The sequence below is a fragment of the Octopus sinensis genome, linkage group LG1 (assembly GCF_006345805.1).
Source record: "Octopus sinensis linkage group LG1, ASM634580v1, whole genome shotgun sequence".
Classification (NCBI taxonomy): Eukaryota; Metazoa; Mollusca; class Cephalopoda; order Octopoda; family Octopodidae; genus Octopus; species Octopus sinensis.
Window position 1 is genome coordinate 134,927,443 of NC_042997.1, and position 21,976 is coordinate 134,949,418.

Here is a 21,976-nt window from a genome sequence, read left to right on the forward strand (position 1 = left end):
CTACTGGTGCTATGACTTTTACATTATTATTGAAAGTTTATTGAGCAAAACACATTTTGTTTCATATTTAAAAGTATTATTAGTTATTTTCAACAATTTAACAATTTATTTCTCTATTAAATAAACTATTCAACTCTGTTTAATGAAATAGAAATACATTAAAACATATCAACACCATTTTTATTTCATATTTTTACGACGGTAAGAGATAATGATATAAATATATTCTTTTTAAATTGCTTAAATATGTAAAAAAAAACATATGTGCTTTGTTTTCATTCGTATGATTTTTAGTTAATGTTGGATGAAATCGTTCAATCGCATAACGTAATGCGTGTGGGCACACTTCGAAAGAAGCTCGAACTTGTAAATAGCATATTCCTTGCAATTGATAATTATTTAAAATTCCTTGGATGACTTAACGGAATTAGCGTTTTGGTGTTAATATGTTACTTCTTAGTTTCATAATTTTTATCGGATTCTCACACAACTGCCAATGTGTTGAAGGAATGATTAGAAAAGTTTTAAACAAACCCAAAGAGATATGAATAAGTTTGGGGACAATATTGCTGCTGGTATTTAGACGTGCAGATTACATTTATACTTTATGATTTGTTTAATAAATATTGTTCCTTTTCGTTTACAGACATATTTATTTTTGTCTTAGAAATACCAACCACTTACTTTGAGTAATGTTTTAATGCACCAAAAAAGGCATTAAGATTGCCATCTTATTTAAAATGGTATTGCATGAAATATAAGTTCAGTGGGTCTAATAAGTAGTATTAAGATATCATTAGAAATTTCATGAAGGCGCATGGATCAGTGGTTAGAGTGTCGAGCTTATGATCGTGAGGTTGTGAGCTCGAATCCCGGACCGGGCTGCATGTTCTGTTCTAGAGCAAGACACTTTATTTCACGTTGCTCTAATTCACTCAGCTGTAGAAATGAGTTGCGACGTCATAGGTGACAAGCTGTATCGGTCTTTGCCTTTCCCTTGGATAACATTTGTGGCGTGGAGACGGGAGGCCGGTATGCATGGGCAACTGCTGGTCTTCCATAAACAACCTTGTGCCTGGGAGGGTAGCTTTCTAGGTACAATCCCATGGTCTGTGTCGTGACCAAAGGAGGTCTCAGAAATTTCATATAAAAAAAATTGATTAGCAGTAAATTGGTTAAGTGAGACTTCGTAGCATTAAAATATCTACGAGCTTTGTTCTACAATTATATTCAAGAAAGTATTTAGAGATATCAATATGAAATGTAAAATAAAATCATGGAAGCCATAGTGAAATAGTTTTCTCAGTGAATAGCCCTAAAATAATAGCATTCAGATATCTCGGTCTTTCTATTAATGTACTACTTTTTTAGTCAGCAGTTTGTTTTAAATGCGAAGTTGTTATGAGAGCAACTTTCTGGGGTAATCAAACGGCACGCAATGTCGCTTAACCAAATTAGAGCCCATCATATTTCTTTCATTCTTTTTGTTTAATCATGGTGTATCAAGTGTCTAAAATGATTATATATTTGACATTGTTCACAACATAAAAACGATTCTTAAATAGAATAATTGATGATAGAATGATTGTGTTGTGAGCTAAGATTCCCAACTGCCTATAATAGTAATTACAGTTCAGTGTATATACTATACATAACTTCTTTGATACATACTTCCATAGAAATACATATTTCTTTACTACCCACAAGGGGCTAAACACAGGGGAGACAAACAAGGATAGACAGACGGATTAAGTCGATAATATCAACCGCAGTGCGTAACTGGTACTTAGTTTATCGACTCCGAAAGGATGAAAAGCAAAGTCGACCTCGGCGGAATTTGAACTCAGAACGTAACAGCAGGCGAAATACCTATTTCCTTACTACCCACATGGGGTTTCACAGAGAGGACAAACAAGGACAAAGAGATTAGGTCGATTACATCAACCCCAGTGCGTAACTGGTACTTAATTTGTCGACCTCGAAAGGATGAAAGGCAAAGCCGACCTCGGTGGAATTTGAACTCAGAACGTAACGGCAGACGAAATACGGCTACGCATTTCGCCCGGCGTGCTAACGTTTCTGCCAGCTCGCTGCCTTACTTCCATAGAAATATACTTAAAACAAAATATGTCGTGCGAACGTGTGATAGGAGGTCAACTAATTTTAATATAAATGTATGGCAGTAGCGTATTACGTATTATATTTATACGTCAATGTATATATCGTTATGAGCACATAAGCTCTTTGCGATTTTAAATACATCGTTAATTTAGCTCAGAACATTATCAGAACAAATGCATTTCGAACATGACTATCATCCTTATCTACAAATACATTGTTTAATTGTATTTAAATTTTTATTCAAATTAAGGTAAGTTGTGATTTGAAATAGACTTTGGTTATTTCAAGCAGTTAAGCGATCGCGTTGGTTCGTAGACATGTTATTCTAAATTTATGCAGGGTTATGTGTAAAAAATTAACAATTAGAATTTTACCTTTGGAATGAATAAGTATTTTACACCTTCCTCAAATCCATGTAGAGTTACTCCGCGAAAGAAAAAAATGACCAGGACAAAATATGGGAAAGTTGCTGTAACATAGACAACCTGGAATTAAGAGAGAAAATAGAATCATTTAGTATCTTACGTGTAAAATTTCAACAAGTTGTTTCAACGAGTACAAATAATTACGATGTCACCAATTGAAATAACTCTGTAGAATCACCTTATTAAACATACTTTATCACGCGCGCGCGTGCGACATAAGGTCACGTTTTATCGTGATAATTAAGACTTTCATCTTCCGTATCAAAATCAATTCCAATTTCTTTTCATAGCAACTACTAGTACACACAGACACACCCACACATGCAAGCTATTGCGTGTATCATGTGAGCTATTGCTAAAACGCCCCATTTAATATTCTAATAGTGTTCTCTCAAAGCGAGATATGCATTTGGTTATTGGAAACCAACCAGAGCAACGATCTTGGGTAAGTTGTGGATATCGTTACAACTTGCACATGATAGTAACAGGAAAATTGAAATTTCGTAAAATTTCAAACAAATTCCCAAACTTAGATGCTAAACTTTCATATAATGGGGAATATTTCAATTGTAAATGTTCGGAATAAATCAATCATTGAAACTATTTGACAAATCATTTTTCTGCTGCATTAAATAAAAAGAAAATTAATACGCAGTGCTAATTGCTTTTATCTTTAGCAAAGGTTACTTTCGTAATCATATAGATGGGCTTTCCTAATTGAATCAAATCCACACAGAAAGAAATGAAAGAGCAAGTCAATCTTATATGGAACTTATCCTAATAATTCATTATAGTCAGTCCATTTTTTATACAATTACGATGACCATACTCTCGTCTCTGAAATCTCTAACTGGAGAGGATTTGAGCTACTTCACAAAAATAAATGAATGAATAATATGTTTAAGAAATTCATATATACATTAGTATATATAACATATTCAGTATATAAAAGGATTTGGGAAAGGAAAATATTCACAAGTTATATTTTTAATAAAGCGATTTTCCTACAAACGAATTATATTGTCCAAGCTAGAAATGTAAATGTTTTTTAATGCGGCAATTTCCATAGTAATAGACACCTTATGAAGACTAGAAAGAGAGCCAATTAGCGCTATTTCAAAAAAATACCAAAACATACAGCATGCAGAAAATACCATTAGAAAATAGGGCACACATTAGGACGTACCCAAAGTTCACAGAGCTTTACCCGATTTTGCTGACATAACTAAGAATACTGAAATCGTGTTAGTGATAATGTGTTTGTTTGCCACATTAACAACGTAGGAAAAGATAATTCCAATAACAAAGTAGAGAATAAATTTGAATTTACGCAGAAGCGGTTATAAAAATTAGAAAACAAAAGTAGTAATCTTTCTAACTATAGGCACAAGGCCAGAAATTTTGTGGGGAGATAGCTAGTCGATTACATCAACTCCAGTTTTTGAGTGGTACTTTATTTTATCAATTCAGAAATGATGAAAGACAAAGTCGACCTTGACGGAATTTGAACGCAGACAATAACGGAAGAGGTGCCGCTAAACATTTTATCCGTCGTGCTAACGATTCTGCCAGCTCATCGTCTTGAAAAACAAAAGCAATGAACCTTTCTACTAGAAGCACAAGGCCTGAAATTTTGGAGAAGGGGATAGTCGATTACATAGACCATAGTACACAACTGGTACTTATTTCTTCGACCCCGAAAAGATGAAAGGCAAAGACGAACTCGGCGGAATTTGAACTCAGGACGTAACGGCAGACGAAGGGGCTAAACACAGAGAGGACAAACAAGGACAGAAAAACGGATTAAGTCGATTATATCGACCCCAGTGTGTAACTGGTACTTATTTAATCGACGCCGAAAGGATGAAAGGCAAAGAGGACCTCGGCGGAATTTTGAATTCCGAACGTAGCGGCAGGCGAAATACTATTTCTTTACTACCCACAAGGGGCTAAACACAGAGGGGACAAACAAGACAGACAAACGGATTAAGTCGATTACATCAACCCCAGTGCGTAACTGGTACTTAATTTATCGACCCCGAAAGGATGAAAGACAAAGTCGACCTCCGCGGAATTTGAACTCAGAACGTAATGGCAGGCGAAATACCGCTAAGCATTTTGCCCGGCCTGCTAACGATTCTCAGAGCTCGACGTCTTGGGAAACAAAATTAATAATAATACAACTTTTAACAATATTACACAACATTATCAAATATAATTTACTTTTCCAGTTGATACGATAATATCAATAGCATTAAATATAAGTGTTTCTTAATGATCATGAACTTTAAAATATGAATGACATTTATATTACAAATTAATAAACATTTTTCCTTTTAATTACTTATTTAGTCCACCTCAACCATCCACCAACACATTTCGTCTTACCTTTCCAGAAGATTTGATGCCTTTGATCATACAACAGAAAACCAATAACCAAGCGCATACTAATGCGGCCGATATCTTCCAGCTTATTATAGGTGCTGTATCGATCGACGGAGCACTGTTGAGAGCGACACGAAACCAGAAGTAGGTTGTCGAACCACTTTTCTTGCAAGAGAACATGAAAGAGAAAAATATAAAAATAAGTTTCTATTGATGCACGAAACAGACAACACAGAGAGAAAGAGTGACAGATGTATGTATGTATGTATGTATGTATGTATGTATGTATGTATGTATTCATGTATGTATGTATTCATGCATGTATGTATGTATGCATGCATGCATGTATGTATGTATGTATGTATGTATGTATGTATGTATGTATGTATGTATGTATGTATGTATTCAAGCATGCATGTATGTATGTATGTATGTATGTATGTATGTATGTATGTATGTATGCATGCATGCATGCATGTATGTATGTATTCATGTATGTATGTATTCATGCATGTATGTATGTATGTATGCATGCATGCATGTATGTATGTATGTATGTATGTATGTATGTATGTATGTATGTATGTATGTGTGTGTGTGTATGTATGTATGTACGTATGTGAGAGTGTATGTATATGTATACAGAGAGAGAGAGAGAGAGAAGAGAGAGAGAGAGAGAGAGAGAGAGAGAGAGATAGAAGAAAGTAGTTGAGAGAATTTTAAGAATCGAATACGAAGATTAAATTAAGACTGAAGAAAAACTAAAAGGGAAATAGACCAATTTTGAAAGAAACTAGAGTATATGGACTTTATAAACTCAGGCATATGTATATATACATACACAAATATATATACATATATTACACACACACAAACATATATATATATATATATATATATATATATATATATATATATATATATATATATATATATATATATATATATATATATATATATATGAAACAATGATAAATCTCAGAGCAAGTTATAAACAGTAGCGGTAACACATCGTGACGCATATTTGCCTTAGGGGTTAGCCATATTCAAATGGCAAATATGCGTCACTATATATATATATATATATATATATATATATATATATATATATATATATATATATATGTATATGTATATATAAGCACATATATGTATGTATATGTATGGGTTATATAAGTATATATATGTATGTATATGTATGTGTATGTGTGTACTTAGATACTGAGATACTGAGATAAGTTTCGGTTAGAATTGTATCAAGCCATGTCTAATAGCACCACCTGAAAAAGACATTTAATTGTTTCATATTACAGTCACTCTTCCGGCAGCATAGCTTATTCTTTTCTTCTCTAGATACAAGGGAGGAGGCCAGTCGATTAGATAGACCTCAGTATGCAACTGGTACTTAATTTATCGACCCCAAAAGGATGAAAGTCAACCTCGGTGGAATTTGAATTTAGAACGTAAAGGCAGGCGAAATAACCCAGCCGATTCGAGTAAAGAGTGATTGTTTGCAGAGATATATCTTGGTGTAGGTGGATTATCTGGAATTTATTGGAGATATTTGTCCAGGACCCATTTGAATGTTATGAAATGTTTTTCTCTTATGCGTCTTGGCATGATGTTAAAGAGAAAAAGGCCAGTTGAAGTGAAATAGTTCCGTCTAGCAGTTGTGATGTGACGTTAAAATTATTTTTGTGGAGAACGGATGACACGTGGGTGAATTTTAATATTGATGCTAACATCCTTTGGACAGTACTGTTGGAATATTTTCCACATCATACAAATGATATTGTGCTCACAGCGAAAGCAGTATTAATATTATGGATATTACCCAACGGGCAATCATTATATCCATCTTAACGTGGATGTTTTGATACATTAACAGGCACAGACGTAGCTGTGTCGTAAGACGCTTGCTTCCCAACCACATGTCTCCGGGTTCAGGAAGCCCGTCGTATATATGTGCATATATATATATATATATATATATATATATAATATATATATATGCATATATATATATGCATATATATATATATATATATATATATCATATATCATATATATATATATAGGAAAATAAGACAAGGTAGAAAATGCTAAAATAATCTTATTGTGAAGAACATTTTAGTACCGGTTTCCATCTTTGCGACTTATGCAACCTAGAGTCACGCATGAAAAGCAATTAAATTGTTTTCAAATGCAAGGGACATTTTCCTTTTTTTCTATTTGCCTCTGTCTCTCTCTTTTACTCATGTATGTTCTAGGTAGTGGGCAGCAGGTAGTAGTAGGCCTAATATTTGATATGAATTCTTGTTTTTGATTGTTTAAGCAGTAGTAGTAGTAGTAGTAGTTGAAAAGAAGGCGGTGAAGAAGAAGAAGAAGGAGAAGAATGCGGGAGTGATATGACAGTAGTAGGATGTTGGTGGAATGCTCTTAAATGGTCAAGTGACCTAAAAGTGACCCGTTGTGGTTGTAATAGTAGTGACTGGAATTGTTCAGAATAAATTCATGGGTAGTGTCTGTTCTGAATATATCGTTTATAGTAGTTGCGATTTTAGTATTTGGATTTGCGATTTTAGTATTTTAGTATGTATTCGCTGAATGCTATTTTTCTGTATTTCCGAATTTTGATCCGGGATCACGCTTCTCTAGTCACATTTCGTTTCTCAGTCGCTGCCTTCATCACCGCCTCATCCCTAAAGTTTTGTGCCTCCATTTCCACCCTACTCTCCACTCTGCTACAACCATCCTACCCATACTCCGTACTACATCCTACCGCTTTATGCGCACCACCATTCGTTCTAATATCTTCAAAATAAACACCATTGACCGTCTTTTCCCTCTTACTTTTTCCATCTTCACCTCTCAGTCGCCCTCCCATGCAAACACTACGTTACATAATTCATTTAAATAATCTCTTTCATCAATTTCTCGTTCACACCAAACAATGTAAACTCCACTCACTCCTCCATTGCATCACACCCGATGCCACAACCCAACCCAACCCCTCCCCTCCCCCTATTCCTTCCTAATACACCCCATTCTTACCAAACCACTCGTCCTTCCATATATATATCAGTGTCACATATAATGACACAGATGGGTTGCGTTTCACTACCGCTGTTTCAGGCGTGTTCTTTATTGATGAACAAAAGTATTACATCATGCAAAAAAAAAAAAAAACGTTTTCATCAGGTGAATACAGGTGAGAATTAACAATCAGAACCTGTCACAAAACAGAAGAGTGATTAGATACAGTTACTCGCTCTCCTGCTGAAATCACGTCGGTTGTGACATATGTCACTATGTTCTGTTTTGTGAAAAGTTCTAATTATTAATTCTTGCCTTTATTCACTGATGAAAGTAGTTTTTTGCAGTATAGAACACGTCTGAAACACCTGTAGTAAATCGTAAACCATTTGTGTATTTATTTATTGTTTACCTAACTCGAAACCTTCCATACGTTTGGATCTGGGGTCTATAATCAACGAGGAATAAGTACAGTGAGTGTACCCCTGTGTGGCGTTGATGGCACGTTGTGCATTAAGTCCGTTACTTGTGAATGTATATATAACTGGAAGGACAATTCCGTATTGACTTTAGTAAGTATGTATATGTCAGTATATATTGTCGGTACACAGGTGCGCTATCCCCGAGTCTACCTTGCTTTTACTACACAAATACCTGATATTCTTTTGAATCCTGAAAGCTTATACATATATATATATATATATATATATATATATATATATATATATATATATATATATATATATATATATATATATAATATTAACACACACATATATGTACACGTACATACACACAGATACGTGTGTGTGTGTTTTTGTATATATATTCTAGCATACACACGTACATGCATACGTACATCCAGAGAGATAGACAGACATGCAAGCACACACTCATACCTAGAGACAAAAATACTGGCACATATCACCTTATGATCATCAGATTCAGCAACAGCATTGTTAGTCAATGTTTTAAGTAACCCAATCGATATTCATTTATCTTATCAACTGTTTGATATTTGAAATATCCCTAAAGTAATAAGCGATATCCATCTATGTGTAATCACCTATAAAACTCTTTGTTTATAAAGAGCTTTGTTAATATCAATCAACTCATTAGAATATAATTGAAAGTATCCGCAAAGCACTGCAACGTAACGACACGTTAAAACTGATGATGCGAAGTGATGGCAATATACTTTAGTATTATAATATATATATATATATATATATATATACAACAGCTTGAGTTGCATAATAGTTGTTTTATCTCTAATTTATATTATATTATATTATTTTATATTATATATATATATGTGTGTGTGTGCGTGTGTAGTGTGTATGTATATATATATATATATACAACTGCTTGAGTTGCATAATAGTGGTTTTATCTCTAATTTATATATTATATTATTTATTTTATATATATATATATATATGTGTGTGTGTGTGTGTGTATGTATATATATATATATATATATATATACACACACACACACACACACAGAAACTTCACGTTTCCTTCCTTTAAGAATAATCACAAATTCAGTGGACCCTACATCAATCACAGAGAACATATTTAAGAGTATAGTTTTTAAAAATATATATACCTAGTAGCCATAATAACCAGTATTGAAGTGGAAAATCAAGTAAAGTACATGTAAAAATATGCATAAACTATTTATTAAAGGAGACAAAAACTAAAGCATTTTTTCAAACGATCTTCCGATTTACGTCATTTTTGCTGTTATGCTGCACGACCTCGAATTAACTATTGACGTCATTTAAGGTATGCCTACATACATACGTACACACAAAACACACACACATATATAGTTAAAAGAAGAAAAGAAAATGGAGATTAAGGAGTTAATTATTTATTTTAACAAAACAGCCATCTTTCGCTTCTTACAACTGCTTCCAGTATTTTTTTGGATGCAACCATTCCTTCACGAGGTTAATATATCCTCTATTTAAATTCTCTCTCTATATATATATGTATTAATCCCTCTACTATCATGTGTGTTAGGTCCCAAAAACCCCGTGTTAGGTGAAGATCCACGAAGTAGAAACAATACTTTACTGTATATTTTAAAAATTATTTTTATAATTTGTATATATTTATTTTATTATAAAAGCAAAACAACACCACGGAGGAATCGACGTAAAGCTTAAATAATAAACCGCGATAGCTGAAGCGCGATACGGCGAGAGATTACTCTGCATATATATACAAATATATACATGTGTGTGTGCATGTGTGTGTAATTATTCAGTTTTATTTCAAGATTTCTTGCCAATAGTGAAAGAGCCGGTTTCTAACCTACATCCATAAGAATTTCAACATCAACAGGCTATTTTTGCATGTCTGTATGTATGTATGCATGCAGATCTGTTTGTTTTGTTCAATGTATGTATTCTTATGTATATAGTTTCATATCTAGATATGCTCATATATATTTAAATGATAAACTTCTGGAAAGTTTTACAAATTTTTGCTATTTCAGTGATGGATTGGATCTTTAGTCTTCGAATTAGCTTTCTCCTTTCTGGTTTTAAGAAGTCTAATTTATCAAGATTGGTATTTAGGCAGTGTCTTACATATCACAGCGCCCCAATAAGCGTTAAACTATGACAACATTGCCGTCTTTCTTTCTAGCTTTCTGATCCTCAATATTCCACTGAGTTAAAGGTAGAAGAACCAGCAAGAGGTTTATGTCTGCTCACGACTACATATACACATAAATAACTAGCGAAAGCACGTTACATGCTAACATGTCCTACCTGTGGAAGACAGTAAAACTCTCTCTCTATTTCTCTCACTCTCAATTTCTCTCTCCCTCTCTATGTAAATATGTGTGTGTGTGTGTGTGTGTGTGTGTGTGTGTGTGTGTGTGTGTGTGTGTGTATGCATGTATGTATATGGGTAGGGATTTTCACAAAAGAGCTCAAACCAAATTCTGTGTTATCAACACTGTCGGGTTCCAGACCAATGCCGATAATCTTCAGCGTAGAAAATCCTGGTTTCACAATGGTCACACCGTTATGTGTGTTTGGCTAAGAGTAAATTATAATTCAAATGACAAGAAGACAAAGAAATTCTTTCACACATCTTTAATGATTCGCTACAATTGTTTCTGTATCAACTTTACTTGCATCACCAGTTTAAGTAAAAATTCTAAGTGAAAATTTCTTCAATGGTTGCGGTTTTAGACATTAGAGTGGCACTTCATCAGACCTGCATCAAAGATGCGCTATTCTTCTACAGCAGGATATTTTCCAGGGCTGGATAAAGATGTGGAACTCCACTATTGCATAAGATTAATATGAGTTATGCAGCAAAAAAGATAGAAATAGCAAGTTGTAATACTAATTACAACATTTGTTTCTGCACCGGACACAGCTTTATGTTGCCGAATTTATAGTCTTATATCATTATATACGATTATTCTTTAGAATGACTATATAAACAGCGTGTGTTGGTGCTACCTCGGGTAGAGTGCAATTAAGCACTGTTGGATTTGTTTGATTACCTCATATGTACCATGTCAATTTTTCTTCATCAGTCAGTTCATAAAATTCCGAGCTACAGCATTGTACCCGAGAAAGCATCCAAACACAACTTGGTGGATCATATGTGTCTATTTATATAATTATTCTAAAGAATAATCTTGGTAAGAAGCATGCTTCCCAACCACATGGTTCCGGGTTCAGTCCCAGGGCATGGCACCTTGGCAAGTATCCTCTACTATAGCCTCGGGCAGACCAAAGCCTTGTGAGTGGATTTGGTAGACGGAAACTGAAAGAAGCCTGTCGTATACATACATATATACATACATATATACACATATGTATGTATATTAGGTATGTATATGTATATATATATATATATATATATATATATATATGTACATACACATACATACATATATATATATATATGTGTGCGTGTATATGTTTGTCCCCCGCCATTGCTTGACAACCGATGCTGGATTATTTATGGCCTCGTAAACTAGCGTTTCGGCAAAAGTCATCGATAGAATACGTACAAGGCATACAAAGAAAAAGTCCCGAGGTTGAATTGTTCGACTAAAACTATTTAAGGCGGTACTCCAACATGGTAGCCGTCGAATGACTGAAACAAGTAAAAGAATAAAATAATAATGGTATATGAACGTAAAATCTGCAACATGAAGCTGGTGCCCAGATTAGAAACAAATGTAATTTACTATTAAAGCCTGCTATTTCCATCTTCGTGTTATGTAATTTGTATATATATTCATACAAACAGACAGACAGACACAGAGACACACACGCACACAAGCACACACATACAGTCACACAAACACGCACATATATAAATGGAACCATCTCGTCTGGCTTACAAGAATAGCATATCCAACTATCGGATCAAATTAGTGTTTGTATATGTGTCATGCGTCTGCGTACGACTATGGGTGGTATATATCTATATCTATCTATCTATCTATCTATCTATCTATCTATCTATCTATCTATCTATCTATCTATCTATCTATCTATCTATCTTTCTTTCTTTCTTTCTTTCTTTCTCTCTCTCCCCGAAAGAGATCAAATAAGAAAAGGATTCCATCGGAATCCTTTAAACGGAATCTGGACAAATTTCTTCAAGGAATACCAGATACGCCACATATACCTGGATACAACTCACTCCCTACTCGAGTGGAGCATGATACCACAAAACTTGACTTAAAAAGTATTTAGATAATCCTATTAGGTGGTGTTATTAAGTTAGACATGGCCTGGACCAAAACCATACATGCGTTTCGACAAATTACTGACAGGGTTACATAATTGCTTGTTGAATGATTATATAATATTGTTAATTACCTCATCAGTGTTTAAGAGGTGAATTAACACGATTATATAAACCTGGTAGTAATTTTCCGTAATACGTGTATGTTTCATAACGCATAAAATGCCATAAGCATTTTCTATATTGTATTAGTACTGTGTTGTGTTTGTACGTATGTGTATGTGTGCGTGAGTGTGTGTATGTGTGTGTGTGTGTGTGTGTGGTGTATGTGTGTGTATTTGCGTGTGTGAGACAGAGACAAAAATTACAGGTATCTTACAGTGTAACCGATGACCAGAACGTTCCACGTATCTGATCTTTCTTTTTTATTGCTTCAGATTAATGCTTATCATACATTATAACACATTACTGTACATCATAGTAGCTTTTCATCTCTTAATACGCATGTATATTTATGTTTACGAAAATGTGAAATATAACTGATGCAATAAATTTTAAATATATAATTATAGTATTACTTACTTCACATTCCTGGTTATATGTCGTAATATTACCCACTGTTTCAGATGGACAGGAAGACCAAGGTAGAGGGCTCTGAAAACTTTCCACTAGATAGTACATGCACCATGCCATGATTGTGTTGTAATAGAGAGCCACGTTGAAGGAAACAACGGCGGCAGCTATACCAAGACCACCTAAATAAGGTGATACTTGATTCCAGCAACCGATAGCTCCTTTGCGTAATCTTTGACCTAGAGCTAATTCCAAATAGAATATAGGAATTCCTTCCACAAACAGCATTACTGCGTATGGTATAAGAAATGCTCCTGAAATAAGAAGGAAAAATATAAATATTAGTATAAACAAGGCATCAGACATTTTTTAAAATCCCGAGAACATTTATAATATTCGTCCATCACACACGCACTACACACAACCACACGCATGTATACACACACAAACAAATAAATATATAAACAGGAAGGATTTAATAAACATAAACTAAATATATAGATTTTTCTGCTTTGGTTAGCCAACGGACACTTAACAATATTGAAGCAAGTTCAACACGACGAAAAGTCACGTCACGAAACCCCTACATATTCATAAATCAAGTTTGACATTTACCTTAGTTGCTCCCAGCGGTGTGGGTTCACAACGGAATTTATTATTCACAGTATTATAGTAAAACTGAATATATACCTTTTAAAGATGATTGCAAGACTGTTTACAAATTTAATCACGTAAAAGGTGATCGATGACCCACTGTATCTATCTATCTATCTATCTATCTATCTATCTATCTATCTATCTATCTATCTATCTATCTATCTATCTATCTATCTATCTATCTATCTATCTATCTATCTACCTATCTATCTCTCTATCTCTCTTTCTCTCTCTCTCTCTCTCTCTCTCTCTCTCTATATATATATATATATATATATAGAGAGAGAGAGAGAGAGAGAGAGCGAGAAGAGAGAGAGGTCACAAAAGTGCTGGAGGGTATTGACTAGCACCGCTTGCGCTAAAATAAGAGTTAAATTAACTCGAAATCCACTATAGGACTATACTCACGAAAAAATATTTTAGCATAAGCGGTGCTAGTCAGTACCCTTCATCACGTTTGTGACCTCTATCAATTTTGCCTTTAGGTTCTAATTGCTAATAAGCCACCCTTTTATTTTGTCGTATATATATATATATATATATATATATATATATATATATATATATATATATATATATATATATATATATATTATATACATATATATATATACTATATATATATATATATATATATATATATATATATATAATATATATATATATATATATATATATATATATATATATATAATATATACATATATATATATATATATATACATACATATATATATATATATATATATATATATATATATGTGGAGGCGCAATGGCCCAGTGGTTAGGGCAGCGGACTTGCGGTCGGAGGATCGCGGTTTCGATTCCCAGACCGGGCGTTGTGTGTGTTTATTGAGCGAAAACACCTAAAAGCTCCACGAGGCTCCGGCAGGGGATGGTGGTGATCCCTGCTGTACTCTTTCACCACTCTAAAGGCGGTGCTCCAGCATGGCCGCAGTCAAATGACTGAAACAAGTACAAAAAAAATATATATATTAATATATATATATATATATATATATATATATATTGTATATGTATTGTGTATGTATTGTATATATATATATATATAATGTTTATTACCTCGCATTTTTGGATTATAAAGATTTTGCTTATGGACCTTCAATACGTAGAGCTAAATTTTCAACTCTGTCGTATATTTCTAATTTAATTTCGAAATATATTTCTTTTTTGAAAAATCTTTTCAAATTAAGATATACTCATGATAGATAAACTTTTACTTCGATAGATCATTAAGAATATCCTGCACCCTCAATAAACACTTAAGAAGGCAGGTGAAAAATTGATGCAGTGATGTTAACCCACATTAGCAACAGGTTTAGTAGTACAAGCAAATTGAAATGGTTAACTAAAGGAATATGTAGAAATAAATTAGATTGCTTGGCGTTCGATCCTCTCTTTAATTTTCGAGTGGCGTAAGTAGATTGATTTGTCTTCAATCGTAGTATTACTTACTTCACATTCCTGGTTAAATGTCGTAATATTACCCACTGTTTCAGATGGACAGGAAGACCAAGGTAGAGGGCTATGAAAACTTTCCACTAGATAGTGGACACACATACACACACATATACACACGCGCGCTCACACATACACACAAGCACACACACACACACAAATACGAACTCACACACATATACACATCCCTACGTACAGGGAGTAAGTAGACGTATCTCAGTGTGAGAGGGGATTGATAAAACTATAAACTATAAGAATATTTTATTCAGCAGAAGAATCTCAGTTTTTGAAGGCGAATATAGACAAATACCCACCATTATAGAAAATATATTTTCAGAAAACTTGTCATATCTTCTACTATATCAAATACTCTGCTGAATATAAATACTTCATTTTTAAGTGTAATTTTTTTGTTGAAACTATTTAGATTTGCATCAGCATTTCTTATAACGTGCTTGTCTTTTGTTGTGATATTATTGGATTTTTCTCACATATCTTTTATGAATTTCATTCTGTCAGTACCCAGTCTTGTCTTTAAATTATAAATCTACTGAATGAAAGGCCTTATGGCTAACCTACATAATTCATCGATGAAATAAAAAGAAAATATGATAGGTGTGAGTATTGCTGCAAGTAAAGTGCTATGATAACTTCCAATAGAAAAATACAACTAACGGTGAACAAATTAATCGGTGTGGCCAATTCTTACAAAATAACGAAAATCCGAAATAGATGGGCACAGTATGATTGAATATATATCAATAATAGATATAAAGAATATAGGGAATTTCTATTATAGTTTTACGATCATTGTGCAACTAAATCAATGTTTTCCTCTTGAAATAATATTATTTTTGGTGAAACACAACTATTTTCATAACTATGGCTTGTATTCGATTGAATCGGCTCAAATACATTATCAATAGCTTCAGTATCAATGCTGGTGTTTCAAAAGTTAACGGTGATACTGACAAGATTTGGACTAAATCGTTAAACAAACGCTACAAGCTCCAAAATATCCCCCGCCCCCGATACAATACAGCTGTATTATATCGGGGGGAAAATATTTTGGAGCTTGTAGTGTTTGTTTAACGATTTATTTATTGATATATATCCAATCGAAATAAAGAGCTACGAGGAAGTAATGATAATGAATATAAAAATAAGGATCAGAATAAGTGTGAAAATATAATCAAGTCCGTATCGAGATGGACAATTTTTTATGTAGCCATTCCATATAAAATTTTTAAAGATTCGACTGGTCGAAATTTAGGAGTTTTAAAGCACCATTAGTATCTTAATCTGTCTTGTCCTTCAAAAATCAAATCATTAAAGAATACGGATGAATCCGTTCAAAAAGTGAAGACAAATAAAGTGAAAAGCACAGTATAAGGTATAGTCGAGTAAAATTAAAACGTATTTAGGAAGTATAAGGGAAAATAACATAAGAACAGTGTAGAAGCGTAGTGAATGAAATATGGAATGGGATCAAATTATAACCAAAAAGGTATTTAAAAAGTTTAGCGGAATATGTCGAAGTTTTGGTCACAAGGACTAAACACACACTCACTCACACATACACGCACACACACACACACACACACACACTCACACGCACACATGTAAGAACGCATTCTCATACATACACTAATATACATAAAAGGAACAATTCTGGACATACTTATAGGCTTATGAAGTAAACTGAAAAACTGGCCTTGATACATCAAGCGTACGTTTAACCTTTGACTGGTTTCTCCATGTTGGCAGGAAATACAGTGGATTAAGTTGAAAGATATGAAACAAATTGTTTCATTGTACTACCAATAAGTATAATATGGAAGATATAGGGACAAATGATGCATTTCTTTCGAGAATATTTAGTTGTACTAGGATGGGAACTAGTAATGGAAAAAGTGCTCTTAAAAGTGAAATCATGAAAGTTATAGTCTCTTTTAGTTGAAGGGAATTAGACAGCATCGAAACAGCAGTGATATCAGACTAAAGTAGTTTGAAAGTATGGACTATGTTATGGTTGAAAATAAAGTGCTGAACATGAATAATGAAGAGTACTCTCTGGAGATGGGTTACATTTCTTTAGACTTGAAAAATATATAAGCAGAAAATATATTGGCAGAATTTAAAGAGACGAAAGATTTAATACTTGGAGGAGACTATTTAAGATAGGTAGATTTATGATGAGCTTATATAAATATGATAAACGAGGTCTTCAGAAAATATGTGTTGGATGGATGGTCTTGTGTTGATATGGAAAGCATAAGGAGCTGAACAAGATGTCTTTGGAGTTTTTCATGTAAAAACTTAGTTTCTTTACTAATGTGACACAATTCTGTTGATAAAAGTGAACATCCTTTTATAGGGCTTCTCATTGCAAATACATACTGTTGCTTTAAAGAGATAATTTTATGGACTTTACTAAAAAAATATGTTTGAGGTGTTGTAGCAGAGTATACGAGAAGTGGAAATAGATGGGAGATTATTTACAGAATTATGATCGTGTATAATGTGCCTTATAATAATTTGTATTATTATGAAGCATTGATAGCACGCCGGGCGAAATCCTTGGCGGTATTTCGTCAGTCCAGAATCCAAATTCTGGTGAGATCGAATTTGCCTTTCATCCTTTCGGGATAGATAAAGTAAGTATCAGCCGAGTACTGGGGTCGATGTAATCGACTATCTCCTTTCCCCAAATTTCTGGCCTTGTGCCTATAGTAGAAAGGATTATTATGAAGAATTAAATGCTGGGCTTCTTGTGATTCTAGAGGGCATCATAAGTCTGATATAATGCAATTCTAGGACAGTCGACTCCTACATAAGTGCCTCGTGGCAATTTCTCCTGATCTGTTGCTCACACGACAACTAAGAGAACATTAAGAAAAAAACTCAATTATGGAGAGCCAAATGACTCTTATGAAGCATCAATAGTTAGCACGCCGGGCAAAATGCTTGGCGATATTTCGTCCGTCTTCACATTCGGAATTTAAATTCTGTTGAGGTTGACTTTGCCTTTCATGCTTTCGGGATAGGTAAAGTAAGTACCAGCCTCGTGGCTGTTGCTCACACGACAATTAAGAGAACATTAAGAAAAAACTCGAATAATGGAGAGTCAAATGACTATTAGTAGAACTGGAATTTTATTTTCATATTTTTTCTTTTATTCAGTAAGACGAATTGTCCAATAATATCATTCACATTCTTTATATCAGTAGATGTATACCTCTAAATTTGCAAGCTATGCGCCATATGCAAATATAACAGTAATTAATCAAAATAATGAATAATGAAATAATTGATAACGACAATAATTAATAATTGTATAATGAATAATTATAATAATTAATTCTTACATTTCTTGACACATATGCAATCCAATTTATCTAATGATAAGATTATCCTCCTAAATCAATTTAATTATACCACTGTTATTGCAAATGGTAGGCTATACAACTCAAGAAGTTCCAGGCACGGCGATTCTTGAAGTCCTGTAGGTTGTCTGCTAATCTAAAAGTTGAATGTAGGTAACATTTCCGTTTGATATTCCGGAAAATCTGTAAATCTGAGTATCTAACTTTAACTAATCGAATATGCAGAAATAATTGCAGGTAAGTGGTGCTATCCACCTTATCCAACAAACAAAATAATTACAATTAATGTCAAGCTTTAAAAGCCAGTGACTCGGTTTGTCATGTCCTCATAATGTCAACAAACATTTTATCGGTTCAATTAAAAGCAAGTAAGACCGTACCTGTTTCTACTACTATGTGTAAGACATGTTAAACTGATATTTCGTAAATATCTCAAAGTATACATTCCTTCGATTAAAAACAAGAACTCATATCATACAAAGATATAAATACAGTATGGATGTTATTAGATTCATTTTAGCCAGTGACATTTGAAAAATATTTTCTATTTTCATTTCTGAATAGAAGTAGAGCGCTTTCTAGGACTTCTCGTCAATAATTCAATAATAAGATTTATGCGGCGTGCAGGGCAGCGTTCAAATGAAGTTACAGGTATGTCGAATTTATAATGTTTTTACATCCAACGTGAAGCAATTTGCTTTATTTATCTAGTTAATGTCTTTGCGAATAACATGAACGTTGCACGCTCTAGTTCTCAGTAGAATACGTCCTTACCACTGAGACATTATGATTGGTTATTACATACTATCTAGACTTTTAAATTTGACCTGGAATTATTGTTCTATCGTTTGCACGGGTTTTGCTGTTTTTGTTATGTTAAAAAAAAAGATCTACATATAATAAAAGCCTCATTTCAGCAAGACGGAGTTATTAACTGGCATCTGTTTCAGTTAAACCAATTTAAAATTCCAAAAAAAAAAAAAGAAAACATTTAATGATTTTAAGTTTTTCTATATTATATTCCTTAGTGAGAATTTTCAATTTTGCACAAACTGCCAATAACAAAAGAAATGAATAAATAAAAAGCAAGAGTAAACATTTTCAAAATGGGGTAAAGGCAACTACGCAAGCTTTATAAAGACACATTTATACATACAGCAATATGTGCAATAAATGTGGACGTCATCGTACATATTCAAATATCCATCTGAGAAGCACAAAAAGAGACATAGATGTGCACTCATTTGTTTTCTTTTCTCTGTAAAATCATTTTTATACGTCTCTCTAATCGTATTTACAGGATTTTAACATTTTATCATTTTTACCATTAGATGCCTTTTTATTACTATAACAGTAACATTCGCTTAGCTGTTTTGTTTATCCACGCCCACTCCATCATACATCTAATAATGCACCAGTTTCTTATTTAATTTATTGCCCACAAGGGGCTAAACATAGAGGGGACCAGCAAGGACAGACAAAGGGATTAAGTCGATTACATCGACTCCAGTACGTCACTGGTACTTAATTTATCGACTCCGAAAGGATGAAAAGCAAAGACGACCTCGGCGGAATTTGAACTCAGGACGTAACGACAAACTAAATACCGCTAAGCCTTTGGCCCGGCGTGCTAACGACTCTGCCAGCTCGCCGCCTTATAATGCACCAGTTTCTATCTATTGCTAAATCATTGAAACATAATGAATTATTATGGTAAGATTGATAAACAAACTTGAGATTCTTCTCATGTATATATTTGTGTGTGTGAGTGTGTGTATGTGTGAGTGTGTGTCCGTGTCCGTGTGTGTAAGAGTGTGTGTGAGTAAATGTGTGTGTGTAAATGTGTGAGTGTGTGTGAGTAAATGTGTGTGTGTAAATGTGTGAGTGTGTGTGAACAGACATTAGGTGAAAGCTAAATATTCTTTGGGTAGAACATATGTAGTTGAATACAAATTATTCATCAAAGACTAGGTTCATGGTGTCAAGAGTGGCTCTAAGTGAAATCGAAGGCGATCTGGTATGGAGGTTGCGATGCAGATAAGCGCAATTAGGCTTGCTATATACATACATATACGCATACGCACACACATACATACATACGTACACACACAAACATATACACAAACACAAACACGCACATACACACACACTTATAGATAGATGGACAGATAGACAGACAGATAGATAGATAGATACACATAGACACATATCTACATATATTCAGAAAGATAAACAGATATACAACATATATAACTATACATACATACACTCGCGCGCGTGTGCATGTGAATATATTTACATAGTGCATAGATCTCTCTTTATATAAGCGGTCTCTCTCTATATAAACGGCAGTTTGTCTGTGAGTGTTTCTGTGTGTCTGTTAGGTTGTACCCTCACCCTGACCACGGCTTTCAACCGATTCTGATGAAACTTGACACACACATAGCCCAATGTCATAATTCAAAACTAACGCAGCGAAAATTTTGAAAAGTTCCCCCAGTTCTGAAAAAAATCGATAAATTCGACATGGGGTCGAGAATCAGAAACACAAACCACAGACTGTCTAGGGGACGCAACTCCACCTTTTTCACTCTCAAAAATAAATTTACCATAATTTTCTTTCCATTTTTTTGCTATTTTTTGGCTATAACTCTCTAAAAATGCTTTATAGTTATTTCCCTTACAAACCCGAGCAACGCCGGGCGATACTGCTAGTAGAATATATTTCTTAACTCGACAGCTCTTTCAAAAAGCTCGGATTTATGGAATAATCGTAATGTTCAAAATTTGGTAATATCACTATATGACTATTTACTGGTTGCATACACAAGACGTTTTGTGTATTCCCTCTGTATACTATAAACATTTTGGTTACTAAGTAAATCCGAGCTTCCTGAAATAACAGTCAACCTATATATAAGGCTTTTTCTCTACTACTGATACTTTGTTCTTTTAGATCTATACAACTACATAAATTGTCTGCGAATACCGCAGAGTTGCGGCTTTCTTACAGTTTATTTACATTACGTAGGATATGCCAATTTTTCTCTCTCTCCCTCTCCCTATCTATCTGTCTATCTGTCTGCCTGTCTACCAATCTATCTATCTATCTATTTATCTATCTATCTATCTATCTATCTATCTATCTATCTATCTATCTATCTATCTATCTAGATA

The 21,976-nt window shown here is 33.8% G+C and overlaps 1 protein-coding gene across 4 annotated transcripts in view; it reads right to left on the reverse strand.

The window, feature by feature from the left end:
- The window catches only part of LOC115217046 (sodium-dependent neutral amino acid transporter B(0)AT3-like), a 213,656-nt gene that overhangs the window by 34,935 nt on the left and 156,745 nt on the right, over positions 1–21,976 (reverse strand). For all 4 annotated transcript variants that reach the window (XR_005000125.1, XM_029786617.2, XM_036504908.1 and 1 more), the window contains exons 3-5: positions 13,287–13,591; positions 4,935–5,096; positions 2,496–2,606 (exon numbers count right to left, since the gene is read on the reverse strand). Coding sequence is in view for 3 of the 4 variants with exons in the window: in XM_029786617.2 (XP_029642477.1) it covers positions 2,496–2,606; positions 4,935–5,096; positions 13,287–13,591 (578 nt within the window). In the remaining variant the exon portion in view is untranslated. The remainder of the gene's footprint in view (positions 1–2,495; positions 2,607–4,934; positions 5,097–13,286; positions 13,592–21,976) is intronic.